The 14,833-nt window shown below is 45.1% G+C and overlaps 1 protein-coding gene across 1 annotated transcript in view; it reads right to left on the bottom strand.

The window, feature by feature from the left end:
- LOC102270223 (antigen WC1.1-like) overlaps positions 1–14,833 on the bottom strand; it is a 110,505-nt gene that overhangs the window by 60,333 nt on the left and 35,339 nt on the right. Inside the window, 12 exon segments of the mRNA XM_070366758.1 lie at positions 1,912–2,058; positions 2,533–2,577; positions 2,840–2,932; positions 3,322–3,459; positions 4,014–4,046; positions 4,301–4,615; positions 4,694–4,735; positions 5,085–5,399; positions 6,618–6,932; positions 7,006–7,098; positions 11,348–11,665; positions 11,759–12,067. Coding sequence (XP_070222859.1) covers positions 1,912–2,058; positions 2,533–2,577; positions 2,840–2,932; positions 3,322–3,459; positions 4,014–4,046; positions 4,301–4,615; positions 4,694–4,735; positions 5,085–5,399; positions 6,618–6,932; positions 7,006–7,098; positions 11,348–11,665; positions 11,759–12,067 — 2,163 coding nt within the window.

The raw sequence follows: 14,833 nt of genomic DNA, 5'->3' as shown, positions 1-14,833 counted from the left end.
AGCATCAATTCTTCAGTGCTCAGCTTTCTTCACAGTCCAACTCTCACATCCATACATGACTACTGGAAAAACCATAGCCTTGACTAGATGAACCTTTGTTGGCAAAGTAATGTCTCTGATTTTGAATATGCTATCTAGGTTCGTCATAACTTTCCTTCCAAGGAGTAAGCGTCTTTTAATTTCATGGCTGCAGTCACCATCTGCAGTGATTTTGGAGCCCAAAAAAATAAAGTCTGACACTGTTTCCACTGTTTCCCCATCTATTTCCCATGAAGTGATGGCACCAGATGCCATGATTTTCGTTTTCTGAATGTTGAATTTTAAGCCAACTTTTTCACTCTCTTCTTTCACCTTCATCCAGAGGCTTTTTAGTTCCTCTTCACTTTCTGCCATAAGGGTGGTGTCATCTGCATATCTGAGGTTATTGATATTTCTCCCGACAATCTTGATTCCAGCTTGTGCTTCTTCCAGCCCAGCGTTTCTCATGATGTACTCTGCATATAAGTTAAGTAAGCAGGGTGATAATATACAGCCTTGATGTACTCCTTTTCCTATTTGAAACTGTTGTTCCATGTCCAGTTCTAAATGTTGCTCCCTGACCTGCATACAAATTTCTCAAGAGGCACATCAGGTGGTCTGGTATTCCCATCTCTTTCAGAATTTTCACAGTTTATTGTGATCCACACAGTCAACTTTAGCTGACCTCAAACTGAGTCCATGACCCACCTAATTGGCTTTATGTTAAGGCCACCGTGTACCATTGATGCTTTTGAATTGTGGTGTTGGAGAAGACCCTTGAGAGTCCCTTGGATTGCAAGGAGATTCAACCAGTCCATCGTGAAGGAAATCAGTTCTGAATATTCATTGGAAGGACTGATGCTGAAGCTGAAACTCCAATACTTTGGCCACCTGATGTGAAAAGCTGACTCTTTGGGAAAGACCCTGATGCTGGGAAAGACTGAAGGCAGGAGGAAAAGGGGACAACAGAGGATGAGATGATTGGATGGCATCACTGACTCAATGGACATGCGTTTGAGTAAACTCTGGGAGTTGGTGATGGACGGGGAGGTCTGGCATGCTGCAGTCCATGGGGTTGCAAAGAGTCCGACACGACCGAGCAACTGAACTGACTGACCGTGTATCATAGATTTGTACATGTTAGTGCTGACATATAAACAGAGCTCATCTTAAATTATCAGAATGACTCACAAATTCAATACTGCAGTACATTTTAAAAAAATCTCTAGCTACCTTTCATGTATAAGACAGCACAGAGGTGTTATCAAATATTTTTTCTATTTTTGGATTTTGTAAATATGCTCAATTAATATGTAAGTTTTCTTCTTCTTTTGGTCACTGAACAATGCTTGTGGGATCTTAGTTGCTTGACCAGCATTTGAACTCAGTTCCTAGCAGTGAAAGCTCAGAGTCCTAACCACTGGATTGTCAGGAAATGCCCTAATCTGTAAATTCTAATGCAAGCATATTACATATAAAGTGAAAATTGATGTTGCAGTATAGATACATAAGTGCCAAAAGTAGAGTAATTCCTCACTGCCAAGGAGTATGACAGCATTAAAGACAGCATATGGTTGAGAAGTGAAGTGACACTCAGTCGTGTCCAACTCTTTGTGACCCTATGGACTACAGCCCACCAGGCTCCTCTGTCCATGGGATTCTCCAGGCAAGAATACTGGAGTGGGTGGCCATTCCCTTCTCCAGGAGATCTTCTCATCCAGTGATCAAACCCAGGTCCCCTGCACGCCAGGCAGATTCTTTACCATCTGAGTCATCAAATGCATGTGATTACCTAAATTTGAAACTCTAGAGAGGCTGGGCCTTGAGGAGCTCAAATAAACCCTTTCCAGGACAGAAAGAAAAGATTGCAAGAAATCAGCTAACACCACTCACGTGTCTGAGAGGACCTCATCTGATATTCCTTCTCTGGGGGCACTTCTGCCTCACTCCCCTGAGAGGCAGGAGGAGTCCCAGGCACTGGTACCTCTTCAGCATCATCATAATCCTCACCAGGGGCATCGGTCCTCTGATCTGGGGCTTCTGAGGCAGAGCGGGGGTCAGATGAAACCACAGTAAGTGGGTGGGTCTGGGAAATACCTAAGATCCCTTCTGACCCAGAGTTTCTGAGCCATTAATAGAGGCACCTTGTTTAAAAAGACTTTTTTCTCTAAGACCATGTTTCAGTTTGAAGTGTCCATAAGCCAAAACATGATTTTACACATCTTTCTCAAAGGAACTCTTATACCATTGAGCATTACTAAAGTATTTTGTCAAATTGTGCTTTCCAGATGTTATTTTTTAAAAACATTGTGTGCCTGTTGTGATTCTGGACACAGAGAGCCAAGCCCCAATGTGAGACATCACAGAACAGCCAGAGAAGGGGAAGGATGGACCCTGTCTGGACAAAAGGGATGCCTCTGGTCCATCAAAGGAAGACTGTTCCCCTTACATCTTGTCTCTGTGAGGGAAACTCTCCTTCCCAAAGCCCAGCTGAGGTGGGTCCATCTCTATTACCTGGAGCGGACCTGGAGTCATTGTCCTCACCATCTGACAGGAAGCCTAAAGTGGAGACAAACATCACAACACACAGAATGACCCTCCCCACACTCACGGGACCTGTGTTAAAGCTGGGAAGGGACAGACCTGGCTCCTGCAGTGTAGCCTGGGGGCTCTCAGGGCTCTGAGAGGCCATCCTACCACTTTATAGGAGCTGCCTCTGTGATTGTGGGGCACACGCTGGGTCTGAAGACATTGAGAAGACCCACACAATCAGTGAGTGGTGACAACCAAAGGTCCCAGGACAGCAGGCAGAGACACCCACCTGGGCTTCCCAGAAGACCCTCCTTCTGAGTCACAAGGTAATCGAGCTCCTCATACACAGCTTCAGCAAGAGCATCTTCATAGCTGGATAAGGCTGAGAGATCCCCCAGCAGGTCAGAGAAGCTGCCACAGACACCCCGATCCAGCCAGCCCACCTTCATCTCCCCAGTGCTCACATGGGGCTTGCCAAGGCCTCGGCTTAACCTCCCACCCCGTGCACCGTGTCAGCACCTTCTCCCCTGTCTGACCTGAATCCACAGCTCAGCCCCGAATCTGTCTGATCTCAAAGGAGTGGCCATGACTTATGAGAGTTCACACCCCAGTCCTAAAAACTTCTGTATACTCAGCCCTTAGAGCTCAGCACAGAGCACATAGAGTTCTGCAACTCAGAACAGAGACCTGGCCCAGGTTTCCCTCCTCACACCTGCCCCATCTCCTGCCTCCACACACTCTCCCTGGTCCCCAGTTCCCCCTGCAGCCCACCTCTGCGCTCTGCTCTCCATCTGAGCAGCTGAATCACCAGGATGATGAGGACCAGGAAGAGAAGGGACCCCAGGATGAGGCAGAGGACCCCAGGCAGGGAGAAGATGCCAGGGAGAGGATTTGAGGTTGTTCTGGTCCCTAGGAGAACAAGGCAAGTGAGTGTGGAGAAGGTCCTGGGCAGAGAGAAACTCCCTGTGCCAGCATTTCCAAGGAGCTCCGGACAATGGTGTCCCAGCCTCAGACACAAGTACACTGACAGTGACTGGGGTCCTCCAGGTCTTGTCCTGAGATGAGTCAACTCCACTCCAGCCAAGGCAGAGCCAGGGATTGTCAGGGAGATGGCCTGCCAAGACAGCCTCTGAGGACCTGGCTCATCCCCTCTCCTTGGGCTTCAGGAGACAGAGTGTCAAACAGTCCTGGGACCTGCACCTCACTGATGAGGAGCAACACTCAGGGGCAGGTGGGAGATCCTTAGAATCTGCACCATGGGAACCAGACTCACTTGGACCCCTGGCATGAGAACCTTCTGACCTTGGGAACCAAGGCAGGGGATTTCCCAAACATAATGCCTTGGTTTTCCCCCACCAGCCAGGGCTCCTCAGGCTCTTTCCTCTCTTGAGCTGTCAGAGAGCCCACAGAACAGGTCCCCAGTATTTGAGTATTCTCCCCTGCCCATGGATGGACCACAATACCTGCAGTACTTGGGGCCAATGTTGTCCTTGCACCTGGAAAGAAAAACAGCAGATTGGAGCAGGGTGATTGGCCAGAATGCAGGGCAGCCCATTTTTCCCTCCTGAGCCTGAAAACACCCCTCAGTCTCCACAACATCAGTGTCCAGTACTCCCAGTTCCCCTCTCCTACATCAGAGCCCCATCACCAGGATACTCTCTGAACATAAACTCCCCACCACCCCCGGTCCAGCCCACTGCCCCCATGCTGCCCCGGCTCACCCAGGGTGGACCCCAAGCCCCTCACTCACCAGAGCACCTCACACCAGCATCCTCCTCATGCTTGCAGTCGCTCTGCCCCCAGGGCTCTGCAGCACAGTCCCATAGGGAGGACTCCCGGCCTCCACACCGCACCTCGTCCAGCCAGATGCTCCCATTTCCAGGGCCAAACTCTGCGCCCTGCATGGCTTCCAGGGCTGGGCCACAGCCCAGCTGCTGACACACCACCTCGGCCTCTGCCAGGCTCCAGGAGTCATCGCACACAGTGCCCCAGGAGCCGCTGTGCCAGACCTCCACCCGCCCTGAGCACTCGCTGTCTCCTCCCCTGAGTTGGAGCTTCTCCCTGTCTGAAAAGGCAGCAGCCCCTCCTGTGACTGTCTTGGTGGGAGCGAGCCCCTGGAAGTCACAGGGTGGGGCTGACATACCTGTGCAGGGGGCAGCAGTCGGACAGCTCTTGGGTCTTCTTCCTGCAGAGGCAACAATGGGAAGCTATAGTTCAGGGACAGCTGGGGGAGGTCTTGTCCCCAAACATGAGTAACTAAGGTTTTTGGTCACAGTCAGATGACGAGAGACCACAGAAGCTTCACCATCTACTTGGCTGAGAGGGTCAGTGCATGTTATCAGCAGCTGAAATTACTGTATCTAATTAGTTGTTTACCAGAACAACAGCAAACAAACAGACACAGAGACAAATACAAACATACACCTACATTTTGTAGACTCAACCAAAACCCATCAATTAAATCTGAAAATATGAAATCATACTAACGACATCCTACATGGTTGGGAGTGACACAGAAACAGACAGTAAGTCACCTGCACACGAGATATAGGCTTCCTCCTTTGGAGAGCATGAGTTGTAATTCCAAGAGTCAGAAGGACACTGCCAGAGAGAGGTATCAGTTTTCCGACACTGGATTCCATCTACCCAGTGGGGTCTCAAACCTTCCCTAAGAGCAACAGAAGAGTTGAGACTTCCACTGTCCCCACAGCCAAGCTGTCTGCAGATGATGGACACGGTGATGTCTTCCATGGGGCTGCGGCAGACACTGCCCCAAGTCCCATTGTAGAAAACTTCCAGCCACCCAGCACACTGCTGGTCCTCGCTCACCATCCTGAGGGCCAGGAACTCTAAGATTGAAAGGGAGGAGACAGGACACAGTGAGCACTCCACTCAGTGCTCTGGGTTTTCCTCTCCCCCAGAAGTTGTGACCATACACCCCTGACCCAGCGGAGGAGATGCCCACTGGGTGACAAGACTGACTTTTACCTCCCTTTCACCTGACTTTGTCCATTAATGTCTATATACCTATTTCTACCACAACACTGTAGATATGAACAGACAGCAAGACGAACTTGGGCACCTGCAGTGACAGAAGCTGATTCCTGCTTCCTGACAAAACTTCTAAAAGAATGGAAAGTGATGTGGACAGTGAGGTGGTCAACAGAATAACGGACCCCCAGAGATGTCCATAGCCTAATCCCAGAACCTGTGATATGTTACCTTACATTTCAAAAGGGACTTTACAGATGTGATTAATAAGGACCTTGGGATGGAGAGATAAAGCTCAAATATTGAGGATTAACTATGTGAGCTCAGCCTAACACATCTTTAAACTCACTACACTGAGAAATGCATCATTTTTCCCAGTTCCAGTTGAGGGAAATGTGAGTGAGGGAGAACTGTTGGAAGAGGCACTGTTGTTGAAGAAGAAGAATAAAGAGGGCTCTGAGCTCAGAAATGAGGCCACACAGGAACCACAAAAGGCTGGGAAAGGAGTCCTCCCCAGAGACTCCAGGAAGAACGCAGCCCTGTGGACACTGGGATTTGGCCCACAGAGACTCTCTTCAGACTCCTAGCAAACAGAACTATAGAGGAAAAATCTGAGCTTTCACTATGCCAGGCTCCTCTGTCCATGGGATTCTCAGGCAAGAATAATGGAATGGGTTGTTATCCCCTCCTCCAGGGGATCTTCCTAACCCAGGGACTTAACCCACATCTCTTACATGCCCTGCATTGGCAGGCAGGTTCTTTACCACTAGGGCAACTTGGGTATCCCAGGATTTCAAGATGTTACTACCACAGGTAACTGCAGAATGAGCCCTGCTTTCAAGTGTTAACTGTAAGAAATGGCTCTGCCAGGAAACACTGGTGAGAAGAAAGGACCAGAATCTCAGCTGATGCAGGAGGAAGTGAAAGCACCTCATCTTCACGTCTGCTGGAAAGACAGGCTCCATGGGAGGAAGCCTCCTACTCTGGTCCTTTCAGCATCTCTCCCTCAGGGCTCAGACCCCTGTCCTCCAGGGCCCCACCCCTGCCCCAAACTGTGGACAGTGTGCAGCGCGCACCTGAGCAGATGACCCCCGCGTCCTCCTTGTGTCTGCAGTCATGCCGCCCCCAGCCTCGGGAAGGGCACCTCCACACGTGGGACTCATTTCCTGTGCAGTTCAGGTCGTCCAGCCAGATGGGCCCTGATCCCGCCCCAAAGTGAGCAGACCCCGTGGCATTGAGGGCTTCTCCACAGCCCAGCTGCCTGCACACCACGTGGGCATCGTCCAGGTCCCAGCCGTCATCACAGATGGTGCCCCAGGAGCCCTGGTCAAAGATTTCCACTCTCCCGGCGCAGTGACTGCCCCCTTCCACCAGGCGGAGCTGTCTGCTGTCTGAGGAGAGAGAAATGGGACAATGGGACGGTGACAGGGTTGTAAAGGGTCTTCTGTTCTGTGGGACCCTCACCTGAGCAGTAGAGGGCGCTCTCCTCTGAGGCTGCAGAGCCTGCTGGTTCTGACTGGGAGTCATTGCACTGGGGCAGTGCCTGGGTCTGGTTTCCTGAAGAAACAGCAATGATCAAGGTGTTGGTGATTGAAAAACAGGAAACTGAATTAAACTAAATAATGACAAGCAGTGGGGTCTGAGAAGAAAACTGTAACATAGCAGTTTTCGCAGTTGTTTAGTTGCTCAGTAGTTTCCAACTCTTTTTGACACTATGGACTGTAGTACACCAGCTTCCTCCGTCCATGGAATTCTTGAGGCAAGAATACTGGGATGGGTTGACGTTTCCTCCTCCAGGGGATCTTCCCCAACCAGGAATCGAAATGTCATCTCCTGTATTTCCTGCATTGGCCAGCAGATTCTTTACCACTGAGCCTTTGGGGAAACCCAGGTTAACATAGCCATAAATTTTTCATAACTTTGGTGTTTGCCTCTGCTATGAAGAGTTCTGCTTCTGACAGTGCCACAATTTTTGTCTCAAGCACTAAGAATGAGTTAAATAAGTTCTGTCCCTAAAGTGAAAGTGAAGTCACTCAGTCGTGTCCTACTCTTTGCGACACCGTGGACTGCAGCCTACCAGGCTCCTCTGTCCATGGAATTCTCCAGGCGAGAATACTGGAGTGGGTTGCCATTTCCTTCTCCAGGGGATCTTCCAGACCCAGGGATCAAACCCAGGTCTCCCACATTGCAGGCAGACGCTTTAACCTCTGAGCCACCAGGGAAGCCCTAAATCTATCTGTCCCTAAATCTATCCCTAAATAGAAGAAGCAAAATAAAACACTTTCTGAAGTATTTCTACAATTTGTCATCTACAATGTCTGTATTTTTAAAAATATTTATTGAAAATAGATCTCATGAGAAACCAAGAGGAAATGTAGACATTAGAAACAATTCCCCAGGATACTCAGCTACTAGAGTTACTTGACAGAATTTAAAGAGCCTTGATTAAGGTGCTCATGGAATTAACTGACAAAATGTGCACCCTGATGGAAAAAAACAAATAATGATAACAAAAACAAATAAAAATTCTAGAGCTGAAAAACTTACTAGTTGAAATTAAGAACTACAGAATTAGCATATCAGCACATTAGCTCAGCATAAGGGAGAATCAATAAAGTGGAAGGTCATAGGACAAATAGACCTCTATTTAGAAAGGCAGGCCACATAGTAAGTGTCCCAATTACACTGCTGTATAACAAATTATAAAAACAGCCTCTGAAGCAATAGATATGTGTGTGTGTGTGTGTGTGTGTGTGTACCCACACTCTTCATTTTCTTAAGCCTTCCTGGGTCAGTTATTTGAGAAAGACTCAACTTGGCAGTTGTGTCTTGGGATTTTTCATGTAGTTGCATTTAGATGTCATCTGGGGTTGAAGTCAGCTGAGGACTTGACTGCACTTTGGTTAATAAGGAAATTTCTTGAATTATTCTAGGGATAAAAGGACATCATGACTGCAACCTAATTCAGAAAGACTTTACATATTTATGGAGAAATGGGGCAGGAGGGAGACAGAGAGAGAAAGAGAGGAAGATTATAGCAAAATACTAATATTGGGAGATCCAGGTAAATGTCATTTGGAATTTTTATATTATTTTTGCAACTTTCAGGTCTCAAATTAGGTCAAAATAAAAAAATTAAAAGGTGAAAATAAGTCAGAAAGAATTAATTCCTAGGATACTTTCACTAAAAGAAATACAAATAATTTCAAAAAAGTGAAACACCTAGGAGAAAATCCAGTAAAAAATGGGCAAAACCTCTGATAGACCTAACTGAAAGGAGGGATATGTCATGTCAGTGAATTGGGAGACTCAAACTTCTCAAAGTCAATCATCCTCAAATTTCTGGTAGATTAAATATAATCTCAATCAAAATACATTTATGAAGTTTCTTTTGGTGAAAAATAACAAACTAATTTCAAAAATTCTTTTAAAACATAAAAGGCCAAGAATGACCAACACAGTTGGCAAGAAAAACAACATAGTTAGTTAATATAAAGTAACTCTTATTTAACTTATATGCAGAGTACATCATGAGAAACGCTGGGCTGGAAGAAGCATAAGCTGGAATTAAGATTGTCGGGAGAAATATCAATAACCTCAGATATGCAAATGACACCACCCTTATGGCAGAAAGTGAAGAGGAACTAAAAAGCCTCTTGATGAAGGTGAAAGAGGAGAGTGAAAAAGTTGGCTTGAAGCTCAACATTCAGAAAACTAAGATCATGGCATCTGGTCCATCACTTCATGGCAAATAGATGGGGAAACAGTGGAAATGGTGTCAGACTTTATTTTGGGGGGCTCCAAAATCACTGCAGATGGTGACTGTAGCCATGAAATCAGAAGACGCTTACTCCTTGGAAGGAAAGTTATGACCAACCTAGGTAGCATATTCAAAAGTGGAGACATTACTTTGCCAACAAAGGTCCGTCTAGTCAAGACTATGGTTTTTCCAGTAGTCATGTATGGATGTGAGAGTTGGACTGTGAAGAAAGCTGAGTGCCAAAGAATTGATGCTTTGAACTGTGGTGTTGGAGAAGACTCTTGAGAGTCCCTTGGACTGCAAGGAGATTCAACCAGTCCATCCTAAAGGAGATCAGTCCTGGGTGTTCTTTGGAATGATGCTAAAGCTGAAACTCCAGTACTTTGGCCACCTCATGTGAAGAGTTAACTCATTGGAAAAGACTCTGATGCTGGGAGGTATTGGGGGCAGAAGGAGAAGGGGATGACAGAGGATGAGATGGCTGGATTGCATCACCAACACGATGGACATAAGTTTGAGTAAACTCCGGGAGTTGGTGATGGACAGGGAGGCCTGGCGTGCTGTGATTCATGGGGTCACAAAGAGTCGGACATGATTGAGTGACTGAACTGAATTGAACTGAACTCTTGTGAATTAAAATTACCCAAACTTACTATAAAATTACAATAATTAAGAAAATATAGTGTTTGTGCAAGGATAGACAAATGATACAATGGAATAGAACAGAGAGTCTAAAAAAAGGCTTAGACACACATGCCCTTCTCCTTATGGCAAAGGTGGCACACAGTGGAGACAAAAGTCTTTTCAGAAAAAGATTCTGAGTCAATTAGATGTCAGTATGAAATGTGACCCTTATCTTACATAGGTATCAATCTCAGAAGGAATATACAATTATATTCAAGAGAAAAGTAAACTTCTATAAGACACTATTGAAGAATGTTTTTATGGTCTTGGAGTAAGCAAAGTTCTTTTCAAAAGGATATAAGAAGTACTAAATATACCGGGAAAAACTAGTAAGTTATATTTCCTTAAGATTAAGAACTTCGCTCATCTAAGGACATGGTACCATTAAGAAAATGAAAATAAAAGACCAAGGATTAAATAAATAGCATAGATTTTCACCCAAAGTCATTGTCATGGTAAGTTGTGGCATCATATTTGTAATAGTCAAGGACAGGAAACAATTCAAATCTCTACCATTAGTCAAATGGATCAGTATATTGTCATGTGATCATTCAAAGAACTACTCTACAGTAATAAAAATGAATAGTCAGCTGCTATAAACAACATCATGAGTGAATCCCAAACATAATGTTGAGTCAAAGAAGTCAGACACACAAGAAAACATACAGAATGATTTTATATAAAGTTCAAAAATCAATAAAATATCCTATGGTTGTTGTTATTGTTGTTGTCCAACTGCCCAGTCATGCCCAACCTTTGCGACCCCATGGACTGCAGCATGCCAGGCCTCCCTGTCCCTCACCATCTCCTGGAGTTTGTCCAAGTTCATGTTCATTGCATCAGTAATGCCATCCAGTCATCTCATCCTCTGACACCCTCTTCTCCTTCTGCCCTCAATCTTTCCCAGCTTCAGAGACTTTCCCAACGAGTCATCTGTTCACATCAGATGACCAAAATACTGGAACTTCAGCTTCAGCATCAGTCCTTCCAGTGAATATTCTATGGTAGTAAAAGTTAAACTGTTTTCACTGGAGAGGACACAGGACAGAGTTACTGGGAGGCAACAGTGACTCTGTAGTGCCGGGAATGTTCTCTTGGCTTATCTGGGTTGGGGATCATGACTGAGGTCTACACTTATTGCTGGTACATTGTTTTCTATGATTATTTGTAAATAGTAATGCTGCTTAAAAATATATTATTCCCCTTCACACTTCTTGCCCTGACCTGAAAAATGAATGAACAATGAGAAGAAGTATATTTCACCATGAAATATCTGATTTTTGAAGCCAGGTTTCCCTCACTTTCTGCTCTTGGGAACATTTCACTCCACGAGTACCAGTAGCCTTTCCCCTCCTCTTTTACCTGAGCAGATTGCATAGGCCGTGTTACCATGGGAACAGTCAAGGCCACCCAGGGCAGTCACAGGGCACATCCATAAGAAGGACTCAGCCCCTGAGCAGTGAAATCGGACTGTTGAGATCTGATCTCCTCCTTCTACAAAGCGTGGTCCTCTAGGGGTGGAGATGGCAACTCCACAGCCAAGCTGACGACAGACAACATTGGCGTTGGCCAGACTCCAGTGGGAGGCACAGAGCGCTCTCCATCGTCCAGAAATGTTCATCTCCACCTGCCCCTCACACCAAGAGGAGCCATTTGTCACGAGCCGAGCTTCTGCATACACTGGTAGAAGAAGACAGGATGTCAGCAAAGTCTCATTTTTTAAAAAACCTGAACAGAGTGTGCAAGGAGGTTAAGTCCCAACCTACATCTCACCTGAACAGACAACCTGAGCAACTCCACTGTGGTGACACATGCCCCCTGGACAGGGCACTCTGGGGCAGGACCAAAGCTTAGGCTCCTCCCCCTCACACCTGAACTCTTCAGCCCAGACCTGGCCATCAGACTCCCTGAAAGGCATGTGTCCCAGGACAGACACAGCCTTGCCACATCCCAGCTCTGCACAGATGACCTGGGCAGTGGGAAGTGTGAAGTTTCCATCAGACACTGGGGTCCAGTCTTCTCCAGAATGCACTTCTACTCGACCTGAGCAGAGTCCTTCTCCTCCAGCCAGACGCACAAATCCTAAGGATAACAATCAACAGCAGCAACAAACCCTGTGAGTGTTCATAGAACCTGGCTTGACAATTGGAAACAACATTCACAGGCATGAGATGGGTGAAAGCTTTTCATCTCTGGGAGTGGAATAAGAGGGATAAGAAGACAGTTAGTGACAGTCCTTGTCAAACTGCATTTTCATGAGCAAGTTTATGAAAAGAAAGCCAGAAAAATTTGCAGTCAGTAAGAATGTATATTTTGAGGTTGATTAGGATGAGAATTCCTCATCTAGGGGCCTGGAAACAACAAGACCCAAGGAAACTGCACAGTGCAGCAGGCATCAAACATGGTGCAGAGCTGAACTAAGTGAGAAAAAAAGGTTTATGGGGTTCAGTAGCTTAGAGGCCTAAGAGCCAGTTTAGAAAGTTTAGAAGGCCATCTGAGATTTCTGGGGCTCTAAATTCTGGCCAGTTTTCTCTCAGAGCCAATAATCAAGTCACTGAAGACAGGGAACCTCATACACGCTGGATCTGGATTCAGGCTAGACTGTAATCTAACTTGTGAAAGAAGTTGTCCACAGGTAAGTTTAGAAATGACAAAAGCTCAGAGTCATAGGAGTCTATTATGATTTTTGTATATTATAAAAAGTCTAGGATTTATCAAGACACCTATTTCTCATAATTCTCTCAGTGGGAAGATTCCCAATTGAGTTTCTTAGGTTACTTGATTGTGAAACATGAGATTGTCCAAATGATGAGTCTGATAATTAATGTATTCTAAGAGTTATCTAAGAGGGAACTGCTGGTCCTTTCCTATTTTTTCTTGAAAGACTAGGATTTATAAAAAGGAGAATTAGAGTTTTCAGACAATAACAAAATCAGCTGAGTTTTAGTTCAGTTTACTAGTTCAGGGGATCTAAGTCATGGGAATCTTTGTGATACTAAGAAATGATGATAATTTAATGTCCATCACCAACTCCAGGACTTCACCCAAACTGTGTTTTCATTTCTTATTTGTGATGCCATCCAGCCATCTCATTCTCTGTCGTCCCTTCTCCTCCTGCAGTAAAAAATTCCTCCCCAGAGAAAGAGAGTCTTTTTCAAACAAGTCATTTGTAATTTAGAGATTTCCAAATGCAAAAAGCCTCAATATGGATGTCCTTCCAATGAGACTTGAGGACTGGTCTTGTTTAGAATGGACTGACAGATTTTATTGAGTGTGGGACTCACAAGAGTCTTCTCCAGCACCACAGTTCAAAAGCATCAATTTTACCCACAGCAGACAATCCAACAATCTTACATCCATACAAATGGAAACCATATCTTTGACTAGATGGACTTTTGTTGGATTAAAGATCTCTGCTTTTTAATATGTGTCTAGGTTGGGTCAACTAGGTTGCTGTCTAGAAACTGGACCACTTTCTTCCACCATAACAAAAATAAACTATAAATGGATTTCTAGATCAAAACGTAAGAATGAAACTATAAAACATTTTGAGGAAAAAGATAGTTCAAAAGATTTTAACACTTTTTATCCCAGTGGATCCTCCCATTTGCCCACATAACCAGAATATTGGAAATAAAAGCAAAAATAAACAAAAACAAGCTTAAGAGCTGCAAATAATGGAAAGGAGACTCAAAAGGAAAGAACTATTGTAAGGTGAAAAGACAGGAGTGATGGGGCAGGTTAAATGGGGAGTGGATGGAATGAGAGAGAGACCAAAAACAACTAATGATAAAAATTTCATCCTTCAGACCCTACAGCTCAATTTTAGAGAAAAATAAAATCCAATCAAAAAAAAACCTGCACATCATAAATAACATTTCTTCAAATAATTTTCAGGTTTCTAACAAACACATGAAAATTATTTATGTACATGGTGGAAATTGTTCTGGTGAAAACCTCTGATTGCATACATTTGTGAACAGTTGAATGTCCCAAAAAGAATGATGTAATAAATAAAAATGCTGAGAGGGTGTGGAGAAGGCAATGGCAACCCTCTTACAGTGTTGGTGGCCTGGAAATCCCAGGGACACTAGGAGCCTGGTGGGCTGCTTCTATGTGGGTCACTGGAAATAGAGATGACTGAAGATCCAGCAACAGCAGCAGCATACACACTGAGAAACAGAAGGGAAAGAGACAGAAAAATGTTCACTGCAGAAATTAAAGAGCCAAGGACATAAGCAACCTAGATGTCCATCAGCAGATGAATGGATAAGAAAATGAATGGAGTGATTACTCAGCCATTAAAAAGAATACATTTGAATCCATTTCTCTCCCAGAGAGGATGAAACTGGGACCCTAATCTATTCTGGCTGGGAGTTTGGTCACAGGATACACATCCTAGATAAACCATTTTTAATTAACTGTTTGTTGTTAGTTGATGTTGCTCAGCCACTCAGTCGTGTCTGACTCTTTGACCCCAAAACTGACAGAATGACAGGCTTCCCTGTCAGTCTTATGGACTCCCTGACTTTGCTCAGGGAGAGGGTGACCAGATTTGGGTGATGCAATGAAACATCTAACTATCTCATCTTCTGTCGTCCCCTTCTCCACCAGCCTCCAATCTTTTGCTGGATCAGGGGCTTTTGGGACCAGTGAATCAGAGGGATGGTATCAGGGGGAGGAGGAGGAGGAGGGTCAGGATCAGCATCAGTCCTTTCCTGTGAATATTCAGGGTTGATTTCATTTAGGAAAACTGGTTTGATCTCCTTAAAGTGCAAAATAACTCTCAATAAAATTAGAAAAAAAAAAAGTTCAAATGGATTTTTCAGTGTTCAGCCTTCTTTATGG

Source organism: Bos mutus, unplaced genomic scaffold (assembly GCF_027580195.1).
Source record: "Bos mutus isolate GX-2022 unplaced genomic scaffold, NWIPB_WYAK_1.1 CTG202, whole genome shotgun sequence".
In the NCBI taxonomy this organism is placed as follows: domain Eukaryota; kingdom Metazoa; phylum Chordata; class Mammalia; order Artiodactyla; family Bovidae; genus Bos; species Bos mutus.
The sequence above is the reverse complement of the archived record's forward strand: the minus strand, read 5'-3'. Positions and strand labels throughout refer to the sequence as shown.